Source organism: Colius striatus, chromosome 8 (genome assembly GCF_028858725.1).
Source record: "Colius striatus isolate bColStr4 chromosome 8, bColStr4.1.hap1, whole genome shotgun sequence".
NCBI lineage: Eukaryota > Metazoa > Chordata > Aves > Coliiformes > Coliidae > Colius > Colius striatus.
The window spans coordinates 25399346-25418131 of NC_084766.1; the positions used below are offsets into that span (position 1 = coordinate 25399346).

General features: G+C 45.3%; 1 protein-coding gene across 3 annotated transcripts in view; it reads left to right on the forward strand.

Moving 5' to 3' along the window:
• The first annotated feature begins 1931 nt into the window (after positions 1–1931).
• SUFU (SUFU negative regulator of hedgehog signaling) overlaps positions 1932–18786 on the forward strand; it is a 99958-nt gene continuing 83103 nt past the window's right edge. For 2 of the 3 annotated variants that reach the window (XM_062000779.1, XM_010201545.2), the window contains exons 1-2: positions 1932–2209; positions 8027–8161. In XM_062000779.1, coding sequence (XP_061856763.1) covers positions 2028–2209; positions 8027–8161 — 317 coding nt within the window. In that variant the 5' untranslated portion in view covers positions 1932–2027. Of the gene's footprint in view, positions 2210–6237; positions 6322–8026; positions 8162–18786 lie in introns of those variants that run through there. The other variant, XM_062000780.1, reaches the window with a different exon arrangement.

Consider the following 18786-nt stretch of genomic DNA (forward strand, 5'->3'; position numbering starts at 1 on the left):
CAGGTCGGAACGCATCTGCTCTCCCGGAGCATTCGCAAGTTTTTCTGCAGTTTTTGAGCCTTGGCAACCAGAAAAGAAGGGCTGGTATAAAGAGTACACTTAACAGACATCCTAGCATTGAACAATGTGTTCCCTGTTGTTTTCTGTTTGTTAACGTGTTCTGAAAGTGCTTTGAATAATTGATGACTGACAATGGCACTAAAACATGTTGACTTGAAACTCTGGGCAACGACACTGGGTCTTGAAAACAGTTAAAACAAACTCCAGTTCTGTAAGTGGACCTAAAGGCTGTTTTCGAACTTGCCTGTCTTGTTCCACTTCTTTCACATGGGCACTGAAACTCTCTTTCTACAGTTTCTCCCTTCAGCCCAAGCCTCAGACATTTATCTCTAGTGATTTTCAGCATTCACTTGGTATAAAAGAGGGGGTTTTCTTGTGTAGGAAATAAATGGATCAAGGGGTTTAAATTATTCCAAACCAGCATTGTAGGACCTCAGTAAATGCCAGGAGGGACACAGTATGCATGCATTGAACCAACACAGCATTTCATCAAGACTGTTATATTCGCCTTCTCAGTTGACTGTAATTGACTTCTTGGGCAGATGCCACAAAAAGTAGTCTCACAGTAACAGGACAAGTGAAATATTGCTCATTGTGGGAAACAGTGATTCATGAGAATGCCACCTGCTCACCTCCTTCCTCGGTGGATGATCATTTGTTTGTCTGCTCGCCAGCTTCTTGACTGTATGTGATCTCCTAAAAGGTATGTTGTGAATACTGATTTTAGAATAAACTCTGAACTATGTAAATGAGAAATGTACTCATCTGATCCTCTCAGCACTCTATTGCTTGTTTTTTCTCTATGCTGATTAAAAAGCAGGACACTGCTCTAGCAAAGATGTGTCGGACTATTGAACAAATGCTCGCTTGCACATATATACAAGGCTTTGCATGACAAAGATGTAGCTGCAACTCAGGAATGAACTGGATCTTCAGCGTGCTTAGCACACAGTTCAAGATCCTCTATCAGACGGCCCTCAAACTTCTCCACTATTTCACCACTGCCTCTGAGGTACCTACCGGTACAGAAAGGTTCACGTGCAGAATAGAGGTGCTGTGAGGAGCAGAGAAGGTATAAAGAGAGCAGTAACAAAAGCTGTAAGAGCAGTAATAAAGGAAATGAGGCTGCTAGCTGTTGATGCCTTGGGGCACATTCACAGTCTCACAAAACCACAGGGAGATGATCGCTAAGCCTCATGCCCAGCTCTCTGTCCCGGGCCCTGCTGCACGGACAAGTCCAATGGCACCAGCTCCTGGACCACTGCAATGTGCAGCCTCACATCTTTGGGTACGATTTACACAAGCTGAGGTGCCGATACCGGGGATGACTATGGCCAAGGAGCTGCCCCAGGATGGGTCCTGCCCTGCTGTAAGCCCCCTGGGTGAGCAAGGGCCGGGGAAGGTATCCACCAGGCCCTTGCCTCAGGCCCCTTGCCCACCGCGGCGCTGCTTAGCCCTCCCTGCCGCCTGGCGACCCCCGAGGCTGCCCCAGGGGGACTCTTCCTCTTTCCTCCGCCCTACCTAGGTGCCAGTTGCCTCCTTCCCTCGCCCTCCCTCGGGCCCTCCCTTAGGCCCACGGGACCCCCGCTCGGCCCGCGCCCCCCGGCCGCTCGGTACCGCGCTCCCCTCGGCTCCCTCCCGGGGCCCCCTGGCCCCGCCTCTCGCCATGCGCCGCCGCCGCCGCTAGGAGGCGCGCTGGCGGCATGGCGTGGAGGCGGGGGAGGGGGAAGAGGCGCGGCCGCCCTCCGCGCCGCGCGCTGCCATTGGGGCACCTGCCGCGTCACTCACGGTCGCCCGGGCAGCGGGGCCCGCCCCCTCCTCCCGCAGCGCCGCCGCCGCAGCCGCCGCGCAGCGCCGCTTGGGCCGGGCCGGGCCGGGCCAGGCGCGCGTCGGGCCGGGAGCGGAGCGGAGCCGCACCGCACCGTCGCCGGGACCAGCCGCCGCCGCGTAGTCCCCGCCGCCGGGACATGGAGGGCGTGCGGCCTGGCGGGGGTCCCCCCGCGGGGGGGCAAGGTTCAGGCTCAGGGTCCGGGTCCAGCTCCTTCCCGTCTCTCTTTCCGCCGGGGCTGCACGGTATCTACGGCGAGTGCCGCCGTCTCTACCCCGACCAGCCCAACCCGCTGCAGGTCACCGCCATCCTCAAGTACTGGTGAGACGGCCGGGACTGCGGCCCGGAGGGGGCCGGGGGCCTTGTGTGGAGTTGAGGTGGAGGGAGCAGTGGGGCCGTGAGCCTGGTGTGAGGCTGTGGGGAGTGTGGGGGGGGCGGTGGCCTTGTGTGAGTCGGTAGGGAGTAGTGGGGCCAGGGGCCTTGTGAGAAGTTGGAGAGGGTTTGAGAGGAGCAGAGGAGCGAGAGAGGAGTAGTGGGATTGGGGAAGGCTTGGGGTGAGCAGTGGGGCTGAAGACACTGCATGGGGTGGAAGGGAGCAAGGCAGTGAGGCTGGCAAAGGTGGTAGCAAGGGGAGAGGGATGGGGGCTTGCATGCTGAGTTTGGGGTGGCATGAAAGAGGTTTAAGGGTGTACAGTGGCCTGAGGAAGGAGATGCTGAGGATGCAATTGAGTGTGTGGTAAGGTGTATGTAGGGGGATTCTTGAGGATGATGCACTGCAATAGGAGGAAGGGTCTAGGGGGGAATGCACGGAAGACAGGAAGGCTTATTAGGGTTTCTTAGGTGATTTAGGGCTTTCTTGAGTGAGGAATGGCTGATGAAGGCCTTGGATGTGGCAAGTTGTGGGAAAAGGGAGTGTGTGTTATTCAGAGGAGGGATTCCCACAGAGGATGGGACTGCTGGAGTTTCCCCTCTTGAAAGTGACACATCAGCTCTGTCTTCTAGCCAGGAGCCTGCGACTTGAATATGGCCAGCACTGACTGGAGTGAACCTGCATTCCAGGCTCTAAGCCAGATGAGTGCTATGCATGTACCTGTAAACCTTACAGGGCAGAGCCAGGTTCTCTTGCCCTTGCATAGTCATGTGTTATTGCAGACTACGAATCTGTTGCCTACTGTCTTTGCTGACACAGTGTCTGACACCAGTAACAGCAGTTGTTTATGTGGGAGAGTGGCATGAAGGAAGTACTTGGATGTTTAGCTATCGAGATAAGCACATAGCGTCTAGCCCCGTGTGAAGAGGAATTCCTTCTGCTTTTTTCTATCTTTTTACTGCTCAGCCTCCTCTCCTGGGCCTAAGAAACACTGTCAGGTCACCCCAGAGTGTTTGCTTGACCTGACATTGAGCAATCACTGGTCCAGCATTTGGAAAGAGTTTAGTAATGCTCAACTTCTTTATTTACAGCTCATTTTAATCTGCATGTCTCTCTATCTGAGTCCTGAGCAGTAGCAGAATAACATCCTCCCGGTGTGTTTTGCTCTAACAGCCAAGCTGCTGTGGCCTTCCAAAGAAATGTTGTTTCTTATGTGGTTCTAGCAAGAACTAATGTCTGTTATCCCTTATTGCTTAGAGGGATTTTTTTTTTTTGCTTAAACTGACAAAGTGGGCCAAGGTAAGACATTGCAAATTTGAGACCTCAAAATAAAAAAATGACATCTTAATCGCTTGCATCAGTATTGTAGTACTTCAGTGGTGGTCTCATCAGTCTTTTTTACGCCTGTTTCTAATGTTAGATATTCAAGCTTGATGAGTTTCCAGTCACCTTGATTTGAGAATCTGCACTTCTGTTCCATTAGCAGCTTAAAACTATACTGACTAGAGAGATGTAAGATATGTGTGGGATGGAGGGAGATTTAGGTCTGTAATGAAGGATGACAGAGACCCTTGTTTGCTCAAAGGGCTGATTAGGTCTTCACTGCAATAGGAGCTCAAATGCTAGGAAAGCTGCTATTGGCAGTGCTGGCTGGTTATAAGAAGTATGGTGAAGGCCTGTTTGTCCTGGCATTTTCCACTTAGTGGTTCTTCCAACTGTCAGCTCAGCTCAGCAGCGAGAGCTGAGAGACTTGTAGAAATCAGAGGTGAGCTTCTTGCAGGAAGTTCTTGTGCGAGGTGGAGCCTACATCATCACTACAGGTACACTCTCTCTCCCTTTGTTAGGCGGAATGTGGAGCTTGGTTTTGTGAAGTCTAGTAGAATGACTTCTGCCACTGCTCGGTATCTGCTCCTCTGCCTGAGCTGCCAGCTATTAGTTGGTTTAGATTAGTAGAGGAAATTGCGGAACAAAGTTCCCCGCCTTAGGAGAAATATTGTAACACTAATCATCTTTTAATTATACGTATCAGTTTCTCTATGGTTAACAGCAGGTTTTTTTGTTCAGGGAGCTGAAGTTGTATTCCTTGGCTTGCAACAGCAGAAAAGATCTTTACTTTGTAACGCTGGAGAATCTGCAGAACAGCATACCTTTTAGATGAAAGGGTTTAGCCCCGTGGATTATTTAAATAGAACGAGTCGGTTTGTAAAACACTGGTTGCGTATCTTGGGAGAGAGTTGTGATTGCAATCGGAACGTTTGGGAAGAGTTCCTGTCTGTATTTATAAAGGCCCTGCACTGAAAAGGAGCTGATAGCCAGGATCTGCTTTTATTTTTAAAACATGGTTGAGTATCTAGAAACGAAACATTTTTTTATATGTGTAGAATTGCTGGTGAAACAACAAAATCTGTACTTTCCTTTGTGATAGGTTTTGAAATAGGCAGAATTCGGGATGGTCTGTTGTTTTTTTCATAACCTGGCTTGAATTTACGCCATGTACTCAAAAACCAGCATGCTAACCTGTAGTCTGCAACCGCTCTGGGATGGTGCATGGCTTCTGAAGGGCTGTCAAAAGGTAGCTGTGAAAAGCAGTCCTGTTGCCAGCTGCTGAGAAGCAACTACAAACAATTCACGAAGGACTTTTCAGGGTGAATGGACTGGGAATTTTCCATTTTTTTTTTCCCCATGTTGAGCTGTTTCCTCTCAGCCCATTTTGGGTTTCTCCTTCCACGGAAACTTCAGAGGCTCTTGACATCAGTCAAAAGAAGAGTCTTGGTGCTGATGCAAATACCAGATTTCCCCCGAGGCTGCCCTTCTTGCTCCTGAATGAGCTCCATGAATAGAGAATGTAACAAATTTGTACTGTACCTCTGGCTTTGAAGTTGGGCTCTCCCTAATAAAATCCTCCAACGCTTCCAGCTCTTTGTGTGAATGCGTGTACTGATATGTAGATTGTGATACAAGGTGGAACCCTGCAACAGCAACTGTGGGTGGGAGGATGTACCAGGGCAGGCATTAGCGGTGCTCAACAGTGAGCGTAGCAGCAAAACCTGCCACTGAAGCCGAATATCTGTGCTGACTAGCCTTTGCTGAGTGTTACTGCCTTGGGTACGTTCCTGCCTGTGCTCCAGGTAGCAGGTTTAAAGCTAGTGTTGGGTGCTCCTAGGGGTATAGGGATGAGTATAGGGATTGGATGTGTGTGTGTATTTGTATGTGTATTTTTCAATGGCATTAGTTCCTGCTGCAGGCTTTTTGTCAGACTCTCTTCCAGGCCTACCAAATTTCTCAGTGAGTAAAGGCTGTCTGTCTGGATTCTCGTGTAGTGTGTAAACCAGTGGGTAGCTAACACTGGCAGGGTCTGCACCGGGTGGGACAAAGCTCAGGTCTCCTGCATCAGCCCAGCCACCTCCTGGGTAGTGCAGTGCTGTGGGTCCTTGGAGAGGTGCAGGATTTCTGGCGGGAGTGAGGGAGAGGTGTCTGGCTTGCCTGATGCAGTCTGGGCAGGACTTGCTTGCTGTCTGCATCAGATCTGATGAATGCATTTGAGTAGCGCTGGGGAAGAGTGTGCTCATGGAGCAGTCCCTGTCCTGAAAAAGGGCAGTGTAAGGGTTTGTCTTGTATCTTGTCAGTGTCAAAGTATCTGTGTCAGCAATGTTCCAGTGCAATTCGTTTGATATCTAAGGTGCTACTCAAAACGGTCTGGAAGCCGGTTTTGTGCATGTGGGAGATGCTTATTGCTTAGCAGATGTCTTCACTCCATTGCAAATCTTACACATCTGCCCTGAGCCCTTGCTAGTCTCTGGAGTTGGTGTGCAGGTCAGTGTATTGACCTCTCTTGTTTTGGAGTCTTCCCAGTCAGGTAATTATTGTGTGGGGCTGCTACTGTTCACCACCAGTGCTCCAGGATGAGTGATTCTCCCAGCTGGAATTGCTTCCACGTCACTGCTTCCATCATGGACCTAGGAATTACTGCCATGGGGAGGTTGAGCACTGACTGGGGCATCAATGCCATACTCTGAATATAGAACGGGCATCTGTGGAGATGCTCAGATGCTGCAGCTCTCTGGTAAGGCCAGTGCAGTGACTTCATAATGCTTCTCTTCTGCAATGCCAGCTACCCCCAGCTCTGAAAAACCTGTCTTAAGGATGTCTCGTAAATGAACAAGAAATGCTGTATTCAGTGGATATGATCTAGAGATAATTGTGCAAGGTCAAGATTAAACTTCTTCTGCATTGATTGCCTGTTTTCTGAAGCTTTACTACCAGCAGCCTGGTTACACTCATGCCTGAGGACTGAAATGCTTGTCAGTGTTTCCTCTGTGTTGCTAGATGAGACTTTGAGAAGGGTGCTGGCCTTAAGTGGGATAACTGCAATTAAGCTTTGCTGTTTGACTATCCCAGAGCTTCCTTGGTAAGGCAAGGTACAGATCTCCACAGGTGAAGCACAGACACTTCCAGGAGGCATGGAGCAGTTGTAGTGGAGGGTGCAACAAGAAGCTAACAGCAGGCTGAGAAAGTATTTCTTGCCAAGCATGCTGATGTTTGGTATAAGGCAGTGGTACTTTTATCAGGAAACAAAACTGAGGTGCTCAAATACTTTTTGGGCAGTGGTTATGTCACGTGCAATGGTGATACACAAAACCCCAGGGATAAAAGGGAAACACAGGAATGCCCTGCAACCTGCAGATGTTAGGGTCAGGTTCTGAACTGATGATGCAGGTAAGGGAAATCTATGGATAATAAATGGTTTGAATGAAGGAGGTAATTTTAGTTTGGATTTTCTTATTTGGAGCAGTTGAAAATGTTTTACGTGAAGAAAAAGTGAATCAGATGGAGGAAATGGTTAAGCAGCTGCTCAGGCTAGTCTGTAAATGCTTGTGGAAGGTGGTATGATGTCTTGTCTCTTCTTGCTTGCTTCTGCGGTTTGTTTTATGATTGACAGGGTGAACAGCAAGCAAAACAGTTTAGCATGTTCCTTCTTTCACTAAGGAGATGACTTGTGATGGCTAGTGGAGAAGTGCACTGTGCTATCTGCTCACACAGTGGCCTCGCTTCCTCCTGCCTTGAACCGAGAAGGGTGGCTGCAGATTTTGGGGATTGCTGTTTAACGTAGTCTGGCTCTGCTGCACTGACTTTTAAGTAACATTCTTTAAGGAATCCATTCTAATGTTGAAGCAGAGGGTGCAGTGATGCTTTTTACTCATTCTTGATTAATGCAGTTCGTGTACTTTACAAGTTCTGGTACAAATTTTTCTAAATCGATGTTTTTCTCCTCCACTAGTTCAACTGTCATGTTCAAAAGTATGGATTTACCCTCCTCAAAACATAGCTATTTCAAATCCTGCTTTGAGAAATAGCATCAGTGTTGGTTTTTTTGGTTTGTTTTTTTTTTTTCAATTGAGGTATGTGTTTCTGGACTGAATTAAGTGCAGATACAGCTATTGCTTATACAGTTTTCCAGTTTTCTGTGTGGAAGCTTTAATACGGTTTTCCAGAGGTTTTTAATGCTTTAACATTAAAAACATTGTCGTACGTTGCATACGTGTGCTTTTGCCTCCTTATGCTTAAAGCTTTCTGGACTTAACCTTTCTTCTCAATTGTTTGTTGTTTTTTTTTTTTTTGTAGAGGTAACTTGAACATGCTAATTCCATTTTTGTCACCAACTGTGTTTTAAAGCAGGTCTTTGTACAGCTTCCAGTAGCACCTGTGGAAACTTCCCATTTGTCTTGAATAAACTAACTTACCTAGGAATCTTTCTGGTTTTAATGCAGGTTGGGAGGACCTGACCCTTTGGACTATGTTAGCATGTACAGAAACCTGGGAAATCCAGCGCTGAATGTTCCTGAGCACTGGCACTACATCAGCTTTGGGTTAAGTGACTTGTATGGAGACAACAGAGTACATGAGTAAGTGTCATTTAAGTTCTGTTACTGCGTGTTGTTTTGTGTTTCATTTTTGGGGAAGTGTAGGTAAAACCTTGTCCTCCTGTTCTTATTTATTTGAACAGCTGGTTTTCTGCTGAGAATACCCTAGCTCTGGGTCTCACAAAGGGTGGCATATGCCTGTTCTTAGATGTAGAAGAATTACTGTGTTCCCCTCTGCAGGCTTTGAATGCAATATATTTCCTTGTCAGTGTTAAGTCAAGTGGTTTTTTGGTTGAGTTTGGAATTTTACTTTACATTTCTTTTAACCGATTGGGTTTTTTTTTTTTTACCTGAATGTCTTGTGTTTTTCACTCTCAGTAGCCTGTTACGGTCATCCACTTAAATCCTGACCCCTCCCTGTGCATGTTAAATGCCTTCCTCTGGAAAACTGCTGTAAGGCCGTTTTTCCTATTGCAGGCACAGCAGTGTTACTGTCAGCGGACTGTCACCCCAGTGGCTGCTGTATAAAGTGCCAATTTGTGTAACAGAAGCATAAAATTCTCATTGTTTCATTGTCTTTTCTCCAGTAAATTATTATCTTAGCTTGTTGGTACAGATGCTCTTTAGCAAGCATTTTGTATTAGACCATGCAAGCAGCCTGATTTTACCTTATTCTTTTCTTTTATTGACCTTACTCCTTAATTCCAGTTAAAGTGAGCAGCAGTAGCCAAGTTGTCGTGATCTTAGGGTGGTGAACATGGCCTTTTAACTATCCAGAAATGGCAGAAGGTTTCTGCTGTCAGCATTTAGAAACTCTTTACACCGTTTCATAGTTGCAGGGTAAATGTCCTTGATGAGTGGTGCAGCAAATCCCTGGTTTGTTCACCCAAGCTTTCCATCTTCTGTTTATCTTGGCTAAGATTCAGCGACCAGGTTTTTTTACCAGGTGCTTCTCTTGCAACAGCAGCAGTCAGGCAGTTGTTTTAACTGTAACCCATGTCCTCAAGGCAGCTTCTCCTTGGGTTTTTTTTTTGCATGTTTGTGGTTACAGAAGTGTTTTTCAGAAGACAAGTCTCTTAAGACTGGTGTTTATACAGGACTCTAGCATCACACAGATTTGCCCAGGACATTTAACCAACACGTCTACTAACAACAAACCTCAGTCATTAGTTGCTTGGGTAGAGGAAAGGTAGGGCAAGTGAAAGAAATTGAGAACTGAAGTTAAAGGCTTCCTTACCTTACTTTCACAAGAGACCTTACCACATGCATGCAGACCTTCACGTGGTGTCTTTATTCTCAGTGGCAAAAATGAAATAATAATGATCTGAAAATCTAAGGTCGACAAGACTAGGTGACCTGTGTTTGCCCACCTTGTTTTGATGGGAGTAATGTTGAAGCGAGGAAGTGCTGTGCAGATATCTTCTCTTTGGTGACTTGTCAGCCTCAAGTTTTCCTATAGCGAGACTATTCTCTTTGCTCAAATTTTTTCCTGGTGGTTTCAGATGAGAACATGGAGTGGACATGAGGGTCTTGGCTGATGACATGAAGGATGATGTGTTTTTATAAATGAAAAAGGAAAACACAGCCTCCTTGGCTGTGGCACATGTTCTGGCATCTTATTCCCAAAATCCTTTTACTAAACTGAAAGCTCTTGTTCTTCTGTAATGGAAAACTTTGGAGTGGAGGGGTGGAAGCATCACACAGGTGGAACGGCACATCTTTTAAGTAACTTCCTGGCACGGGACCTCCTGGCTGTTCTTCCTATCGCATGGTTTGGTCAGGAAATTTCGATTGAAATTATGGAAAATGCCTTTTGCTGCTTGCAGGGCACAGGAGTTAAACCAAATCTCTTGACACAAGCTGCAGGTGATTTCCAAGGCTTGAGGCGTGAAGCAGGAGCAAAGTCTGCACCATGCTCTGGAAGGCTTCTACAGTCCCTGAATGCCCTGTGTGTACTTGAGCCTGGGAGGAGGCTTAGAGAGCTGATGTGCCTTGGCAGCCACTGGCACTGTGCTGCTGGAGGCTGCTGCAGCTCAGCACTGCAAGCAAATGGTGATCTCTGCCCTCTGTGCTATGTGTGTGTGTTTCTCCTCTCTCTGTGAGGCTGGAACAGTGTTACCAGCTCCACGATGGGATATCCCTGTGTCACAGTGAGATATTCATCTGTCTGCAGTTTGTCACCTTTGTTTTGGCTTCATTGTTGGAGATACGAAACTTATTACTACCTGTGCTGTTGAAGCTGGCTCTACCTTTGTGACAAAAACTCTTAATACACAATTATGCATGTGGTAAAACTGTCAAAACCTATGGATCTCTTAAACACAGAAGCTGAAGTTATCTCCTGGAGACACTGGAGACAGGCCAAGAGATTTTCAAAGTTGCTGAGCAATTCTTGTTCCCAATATCAGTCACTGTTTGCTGATTGGTCTTCAAGTGTAACTGCCATGTGAGCTGTACATCACCAGGCCACCACTAGATGCACACTGCAGGAATGTACTGGTTTTCCTGTGCACTAAGGAGGCTCTTGGTCTCTGACAGGGAGTTTAATTAAGACTTTGTTTAAGAAAATGGATATCAGTCTCTTTGTTGCTTGAAGGATTTTGGGATTCTACTGTCTCAGGTAACGCGTGCTGCGGGGCGGTTGGCAGGAGACAGGGTGATGAGAGAGTGGTTTAAATCTTTTAAAAAAATTCCTTTAAAACTCATGTGGCACTGAACTCTGCTCAACCGCCCAGACCTCCGGAAATAGGAGTGGGTTTGTGGGATTTTTTTGGTTTCCCAACTCTTTTTGCAAAGAGGACAGAACTGGATCTGTTTTCAGCAAAGTTCCTACAATAGGAGTGTGCTTCCATTACCTTGATGGATGTCCTTCATCCTTTAGAAAGGGAAGGGTAGGACACTGCCAAAGGTCTTTTTAATCTCTTAACTTGGCTTTGGGTAATGTATAGCTTACTTCTTGTGGATCTCTTCTACCAATACAGTGCAATCTAGGCCAATTATAGTGCAGTATTAAATGAAAAGGACTTTTTGATTTTTTTCTTTTTGAGTGAACTAACACAGAACTGGAGGCCCCTGTATTTTTATTTATAATGGAATAGCAAACAGATGGAGCAAGTAATGTGAAAATGTTGACTTTAATTTATATTTTTTAATAAGAACCTGAAAAGTCTGAAGTGGAGCTCTCCCTGTGCCTCCTTGTTGACAGATTTATTTTCGGTTAAAGCAGCACTATTTCCTGCTCCGCTTAACTATCAGCTACACTCAGCTTACAGAACTGGGCTGGTTGTAAGAGTCCACAGAATAAGATGGAAGAAATCGGAGCATTTCAAATGGGGGAAACCTTTTTAATTTAGAAGTGCTCAGTGTTTCATGGTATAATGGCAACCATGACACCAGCTGTGCTGGGCTGATCACTCTAAAAATCCTAAATCATGACGTCATGACAGCGTTAGGGAACCACAGGCCTTTCAGTGGGATTTCACGCCAAGCTGCTTGCATGAAAATAAGTCTCCAGTTGAGCACATTGCACAATTTGAGTGGCAGCAGAAATCCTTCTGGGACATTTTTGCAAGTTGTGCTCCATTTTTATCTTTTTCTATCTGCTATAAAGTCAAAACCAACGTGTAACTTCTTGAATATATTCCACAGGGTTACAGAAGAGCCTTTTTATGGAAAGCCTTGCTTTCTGAAGACATTCTGTGCCGCAGTGATGAGCATGTGTAGTGTGTGAGCACACTGGCAGGGAGTGACTGGTGCAGTTGTGGGAGAGGCGGCGAGTCCTGCACCCTTTTCCACCCCTTGCTGGCAGCTACTGCCCCACAGCAACATCAACATCAGGGAACGTGTCTGCACAAAGCGTGGTGCCTCAGCTGGCAATTGCAGATCTGTACTCCAATGCCAACCTGTTGGCAGGGGCAAGGCTCAGGCACCTGGTCCTTCCTGCAGTTGCCACACAAGATGGTGACTTCCATCTACGTGGAGAATGGTTGCCTGGGGAAGGCAGCATCAACCTAGGTGGACTCAGACTGCATCAGTGGCAATACTGGCTTCAGCTTCACTCACGATGTGCCCCAGCCCTGGACTGTGCTGGTGCCAGGGGCTGGCAGGGCTGCCCAGAGAGCTAGGAAGCTCTCTGTGTTTTCACCAGACTGACTTCTATCTCCAGTTTGCTGGAAGGCCAGGATTAACTCTCCAATTAACCGTTCCTGTAGTTTAAGTGCTCACCCTTTTTGTTAGCAGTTTAAAAAGTGTGTGGAAAATGAGAACCATGATGCAATAGAATTCCTGCAAACCTTGAATAATCTTATTTGTATTAGAATTACAAGGTTGTAATTCAGGGCCACAATAGAAAGCAAAGCTTAAATTATGGCTAGGATAAGAGATAAGATTTGTATTTGTGGCCTTCCCACATCCTAAGAAGAAACATGCCAACTATGTTTTGATGTTTAGCTTTTTATGCAGATTCTAATAATTGGGTTTCCTGATCTACACAAGCTTCATGTTGACAAGGGTGGTGGTTTTTGTTTTGGGTTTTGTTGGGTTTTTTGTCTTCTCCTGGCAGCTAGCCAGGAGCCTAAGTAGCATCGCATCTGCATAAAACCGAAGAGATTACAGCTGCCTTCATCTCTAATACAGATGCAGGGTACCACCCGCAGAGACAACAGGTTCCAGCTTGCTGTGGTCCTTTTGATTTGGGCTACTTACCATTTGCATCAGGAGGGAGCAGTGCATGCCGGGATAATGTGTTGTCTCGGTGGGTGGTGCTTCCCTATTAAAGGTGAGGGTAAGCAGGAGCCTTTCAAGATCTCCAATCCAGCTTGTGTTCTGCTTGCTTGTATAGATCCTCTGAATGACCTTAACTTGTAAAAGGGCAAGGATGCTTGTTAGAGCTAGGAGGAAGAAAAAGGAGCACAAAACTGGATCAGGTAACAAATGCAAGGCTTGCATTTGGGGTGGATGTTTTCTGGAAAGCTTTTTCCAAGTGTAAAAGGAGTTTGAAAAGAGTATTTAGAAAATAGCCTGAAAGTTGGAACGAGTGCTCTCTTTCTTTTGAGTGCATACTGGCTTCTCCTTTGAGCCTGCAAGAATGTAGGATGGAGTGATGCTGACAGCTGTCACTTTAGTGGCCTCTTAGTTCTGTAGCCTTTTATAAATTTAAAAGCTCATTGCCCTCAGCTTGCCAGCCTTTAGCCTTAAATTTTGGTATTTGATAGGACCCTAAGTGCTTTATAAACCACATGACTAAAGCATTGCTGAAATATTACACCAAACTCCAAGGTGACAATGAACACTTTTTAAATGCTGGAGACTGACTCTGCCCCTCTTTGTGTCCATGAAAATACAATAAAATAAGGGGTCTTTTGGAAGATGGTAAATTAGAAGAGGATTGGTAGTTGTTGTGGATCTGTATTTCAGATAAGATTTTGTAGAGTTCAAAGTGTCTGCCTTGGAAAGATGAAAGATCAAATCAGTTTAGTTTGGGAGTTAAGCCTGGAATTCAGATAAGATTATTTAAAACTCAAGGTTCTCTTCCACCTTTCATGGTGCCCAGTTTTTTTCAAATGTGAAGCTGAAGCATGTTTCACATGGAGGAACCTGACGACTTTCTTAAATAATAACATAGGTGTGCAAACTCTCCCTTCCTCATCTTCATTTTGTTTCATTGGGCAATTAGCTCTGAAGTTAAAGGACACTTGCTGTGTCAGGGCTGGCTTTGTGGTAGCTACTTCAGCACATGGAGTTAAGGGAGTGAGGTTAAGTTTTGGGGACATATCCTGAAGGTGAAGATCAGGAAATAGTGTTTCTGCTCCTGGGTCAGACTTCTGTGAGGTGTGACTGTGATGGGCTGGTTGTGAGGAACAGATGCAACAGGAGTGAAATTCTGGGGATATATGGTCACCCTGAGAAGCTTCTTTAAGGTCACAGTAGCTACCTGCTCTGTGTTGCCATGGCCAACTTGGAGGATGGAGAGTCCAAGATGGACACCATACTCTGGACTTCCTTTTTCTTCCTTGTTTCTCTATCAAAGATTCACCTCAAATGTAATGCTTATCCTTCCGGTTGGTCTTTCTTTTTCAGGCCAAGGGAAGAGAAAGGTTAATGGCAGAGTGAGAAGGGAAGTGCCATGGAATTAGGGAGTTCTGTGACAAAAAAGGTATTTCCTTTTAATGATAGTTTATTGAGAACCTGTCAGAGTTGAAATGAGCAGTTTGGCTGCAGAAGGGCAATAAGATCTGTTATTTAATAGATTTGCCTTCTGGTTGAATTTTTTTTCATGTTTAAAGATACAAGTTAGACTGAGCTTTTCCAAAAATGAGAGTACTTTTAAGTATTTTAAGTAAAAATGAGAGTACTTTTGAGCTGTATGGATTGTCTGATGTCTAGAAATACAATTGTGCTGCTTCTGAAACTTGCTTATGAGGTGTGCCTGTAGATCCTTCTGTCTGGCTGTTTCTACCTACTTTGTAGAAATGTGGTATTTTGGGGACAACTCTTCTTTTGAAGGATTTCTTTCAATTTGACCAATGAGTTCAAAAATTGTGGGAACATTTTAAAGCAGCACATGCACAAGTGTGTTCATATAAGGTTCAACTCTATTTCTCAGGCACAAAAACCAGTTAAAGCAAGCATCGTGCCTATTTACTTGCCCCATCGACGACATCCCTCCAACTGACTGAGGCAGTGCACCAGGACTGTCGAAGACTTGTGTTTCTCTGCTGGAGGCAGACCTCCCTTGAAGGAGGTCACCATAGGGAAATCTTTTTTTCCCTCCTCTCAGGCCGAGTGCACTTGGCTTCCAAATGTCATTTGTTGGAGGTAGTTAGCACCGTTAATATGAGAGATGTAGGCCACCTACAGAGAGAGGTCCGCTTCGTGCTGCGGTCTGTCCGTGTGTGTGTGGGGAGGTTGTGGGACAAGAGCATGCTTGAGCTGTACTAGATTTGGAATTATTTTTTTTGAAGCATTGAGGGAGATTTGTTTAACATTTACAGCACAGTGGTTGAATGTACAAGAAGGGCTGTTTTCAATTAAAATTTTTTAAAAAAGAGAAAGATTGGAAGTAGGTTTTTAGCTGAGCTTTCCTGAAGGCAAGCCCCACTGCCTGTTCTGCACCACATCCGCACGTGCATCCCGGGACAGTGAGCCTCTTGCTGCTATGCAGGGAAAGGGACTGAGTGTTCAAACTGCGTGATTTCTTTTTGTCAGCAGAACTTTGACATTTATGATTTTAGCATATGGGAGGAGAGTTGGCCTGGGACTGTCATCTCCCAGCCGGTTTAGTGCTGAATGATGTGGGAGAGCTTGCAGGCTCTGGTCTCCCAGCGAGTTCAACCTGCTGGGAAGAGAAGTGACTGAGGATCAAAGTAAGGTCTTCTAGTGAAAGATTGGTTTATGTGATAAAGATCTGTTTAGGATGTTCTAAAAAGCACACATTAAAATAATGTTTTGGGTTTTTTTCTGTGGGACATGAAGGTAAAAGCATTTTTTGAGCTGTGTGGCCATTCTGGCTCAGAGATCAAAGGAAGGTTCACTTTTTTTATCCCTTTGCTGCCTGGAATAATGACACTAACAAAATGAATGTTTGAAGAGATGCATCTGAATGCTGTTATTCATACCTAATCCCCTTTTTTTTTCCTCAACACAAATTTAGTGTTGGGAACATGCCTTCATGACTAGTACTAGGATAATCTGTGTCTTGATGGGACAGCGGTTACAATTGCTACCCACAAATTACCACTGATGTTCAAGTAAAATTGGTAACTTTATCATTTGGGCTATTGGTATTTCTCTCTCCTAAACTGGAAACTCCATAGTGATTGCCTAACTTGGCTGCCTCTCTACTGTCCATCTCCATTTTGAATCAAGGCCCAATAGGCAGTGACACCAGGCTAACAAAAGAGGGCTGCAAATCTTTGGTGGTCTCCCATTCAGATGGTATTCCCTTCCTTGGACAAAGGGGTGGCTAGGGCTCTTGAGTGCCACTCTGTCTACAGGAGTAGTAAACAAGGAATGGATCATCTGGTGGGAGGCATTTTGTGACCACTTCACAAAGCTGGGTAAATGGGATGCCACCTGACAAAGGGCTGAGGTTTAAAGGAAGATTTTGCACGGGCTCTTTAGAATAAAAAGCTAAAAAAAAAAAAAAAATAAAGGGCCAAAAACCACTTTATCTGCAGGATGTAAACAGGGTGGGCAGAGGTGAAGGGGGACTCTGTTCTTGGGGAGCTCTGATTTAAGCCCAGGGGAATGAGGCAGGGAAAGGAGGGAAGAGTGCACAGATGGCTCATTGTTTTTGTGGAACTCAGCATTCTTGCACTGCCCAAGTCAAGGGCAATTGTTTTAAAATCCCTTTTGCAAAGACTACTGTTTGCTTTTCAGCTATCCCTGGTCCCTGAAACAAACTGTAAATGGGAGAGGCCTGTCTTTAACACCCATTTGTTTTGGAGGGTCAGTGCCCTGTCCAAGGGCAGTTGCTGGGCTGGGAGGCATCGCTCCTGTGAGGGAATGAGGGAAAGAGTATGCATATGGGAAATGCACTGCAGCAGCTGGAGAGGAGGTGAGAACAAAAGGATCCACATGGAGGGCCTGATGCAGAGCAGTGTCTGGTTGAGGAACTTTACCAAAGCTATGAAATGTGATGTGAAACCGGCACATGCCTTGCCTGCAACAATATCTGATGTACAATATTGTTTTCCAAGCAGCCTTTCTTCTTCTTTTTTTGGTAGCAAATAATTCATTATTATATATATTGCTACTTCTATACTGTTATTCTTTCTACTGCTCCAATTGCACTGGTGCAGCTCCTTAACCTCCTCCCCTGTGAGTTGTCGTGGCCTTTCTGGAACAGGGGCCTTTTTTGGCATCACTGACAAAAATAAACCATAAAGGCGGCTGCTGTTGTGAATAAGGCTCAACAGGGGAATTTTACCAGTAGAACTACAGCAACATAATTATACTGGTAGACTAGTTACAGTAAATTTCCTCATGAAGACAAGCCTTAAGTTGACATTTCCTAGCTAAGTTGAATCCATATGTATAACTTTATTACGCAAAAATAATACGTCTCTGGGCCTTGAATTCTTTTTTACCCAGAAGAGTAATATTAAGCAGAAAAGCAAAGAATTTAGTGTTCAGAGATGGAAAAGGGGATTTTCTGTAACAAGGCAGCTGTGATGAGCTGTATGCTGAACTCTGTGTTTCACTGGGTAGGTTATTCCTCCTAAAGTGATCAGGAACGTGAGGAGCGTGGTTGTGCCTACTGCCCTCCAAAGGAAACAGTACTGAAGTATGCTGTAAGTTGACATCTGCCAACTTTACTCCTGTTTGGAAGAGAAGCTGAGCCATTTTGCAATTTCCATAACTGAAGTGGTTTGTCTGAGAGACAAAAAACTATTTTGACACTATTAAAATCTTTAGGGGTAAGCCTAGACCCACTGAAAGCAAGAGGGGGAATGATACTTTCTTTCCACTTTTGTTTGATTTAAAGAGGACAAGATTTATTTTATCCTTTTGGATTTTGTTTTACAACAGACAGAGTCCTTGTAACATTCACAAGCCAGGTGTTTATTTCTACAGATCATAAATATCAGCCTGTGCTTCCTACCTCTGAAAGTCTCCAATGCTTCAAAGGAATGATAATATTGCAGGAGAAGCTTAACACTCAAAGGCAGGGTTTTTTTTTTTAAAGGGATACATATTGTAGTCCTTCACCATTAGTAGTCTTTCACCACCATGGCAGTCTTCCACCGGCAGAGTGGCACTTTCTTTTCCCTACAATTTCAGCTTGAGTTCCAAGGGATTTTCCTCGCCTGTTTAATTTATTAAGATCTCTTATGGTGCTCATCAGCGTTTTTGAGTGCACCCTTTACAAGGAAATGAGACTATGTAACAGCTCAGCAGTAAGGAAGGATTGTCTTGATTTCCACAGATGGGAAAGTGAAAGATCAGGGATTGATTCCCAGATCCAGCAGGTTAACTGGGTGCCTAAACCCCTCTTGAAATCTGTTGGAGGTCAGGTTCCTAAAAGCTCCCAAATACCTCTTATGCCTCAAGCTCATTTATTGCACAGCTGAGAACTTAATTGTGTGAGTCTTAATGTGCTTGAGGGTGTGCTAAAGTTGTTTCTTGCATGATTTTTTAAACGTATGTTCTTTAGCCAGCAGGATGGTAATGGGAGATTCCAGCATTTATATTCTATGTAACACGCTGGAGCCCTGATCCTTGTCTGAGACTTTTAGGCAATGCTGAAAAAACCTAACTGTAGTTGTCAGTGTAGCTTCTGGCTTTGGGTTTTTCTCTTATTCTTTCCACCCTCCCATACTGCTTTTGAAAGCTGCTTTTGTTATGCGAATGGGTTCCTCCCAGCAGCTGCAGAACTTTCCACAGCAGGAGCTAGGAAGGAGCCAGCAGACTGCAAGGGAAGTCAGTGCCCTCTTCACAGCTGCTCACCAAGCACAGCAATACCATCCTTTCCCAGCATCACCGGCTTGAATTGATTCTTTGCTTGTGTTCTCTTGCCTGCTGAGGTTGCAGCTGAGCCTTTTGGTGAAGTTTTGGAGATGTGTCACCATTCCCTTCAGGCTGCAAAGACTGGTTTATCAGAGCTAAGGATTCAGTCCTAATATGAAAAGGGATCTGTGTGCAGGTGAAAGATTGACTTCCCTAGT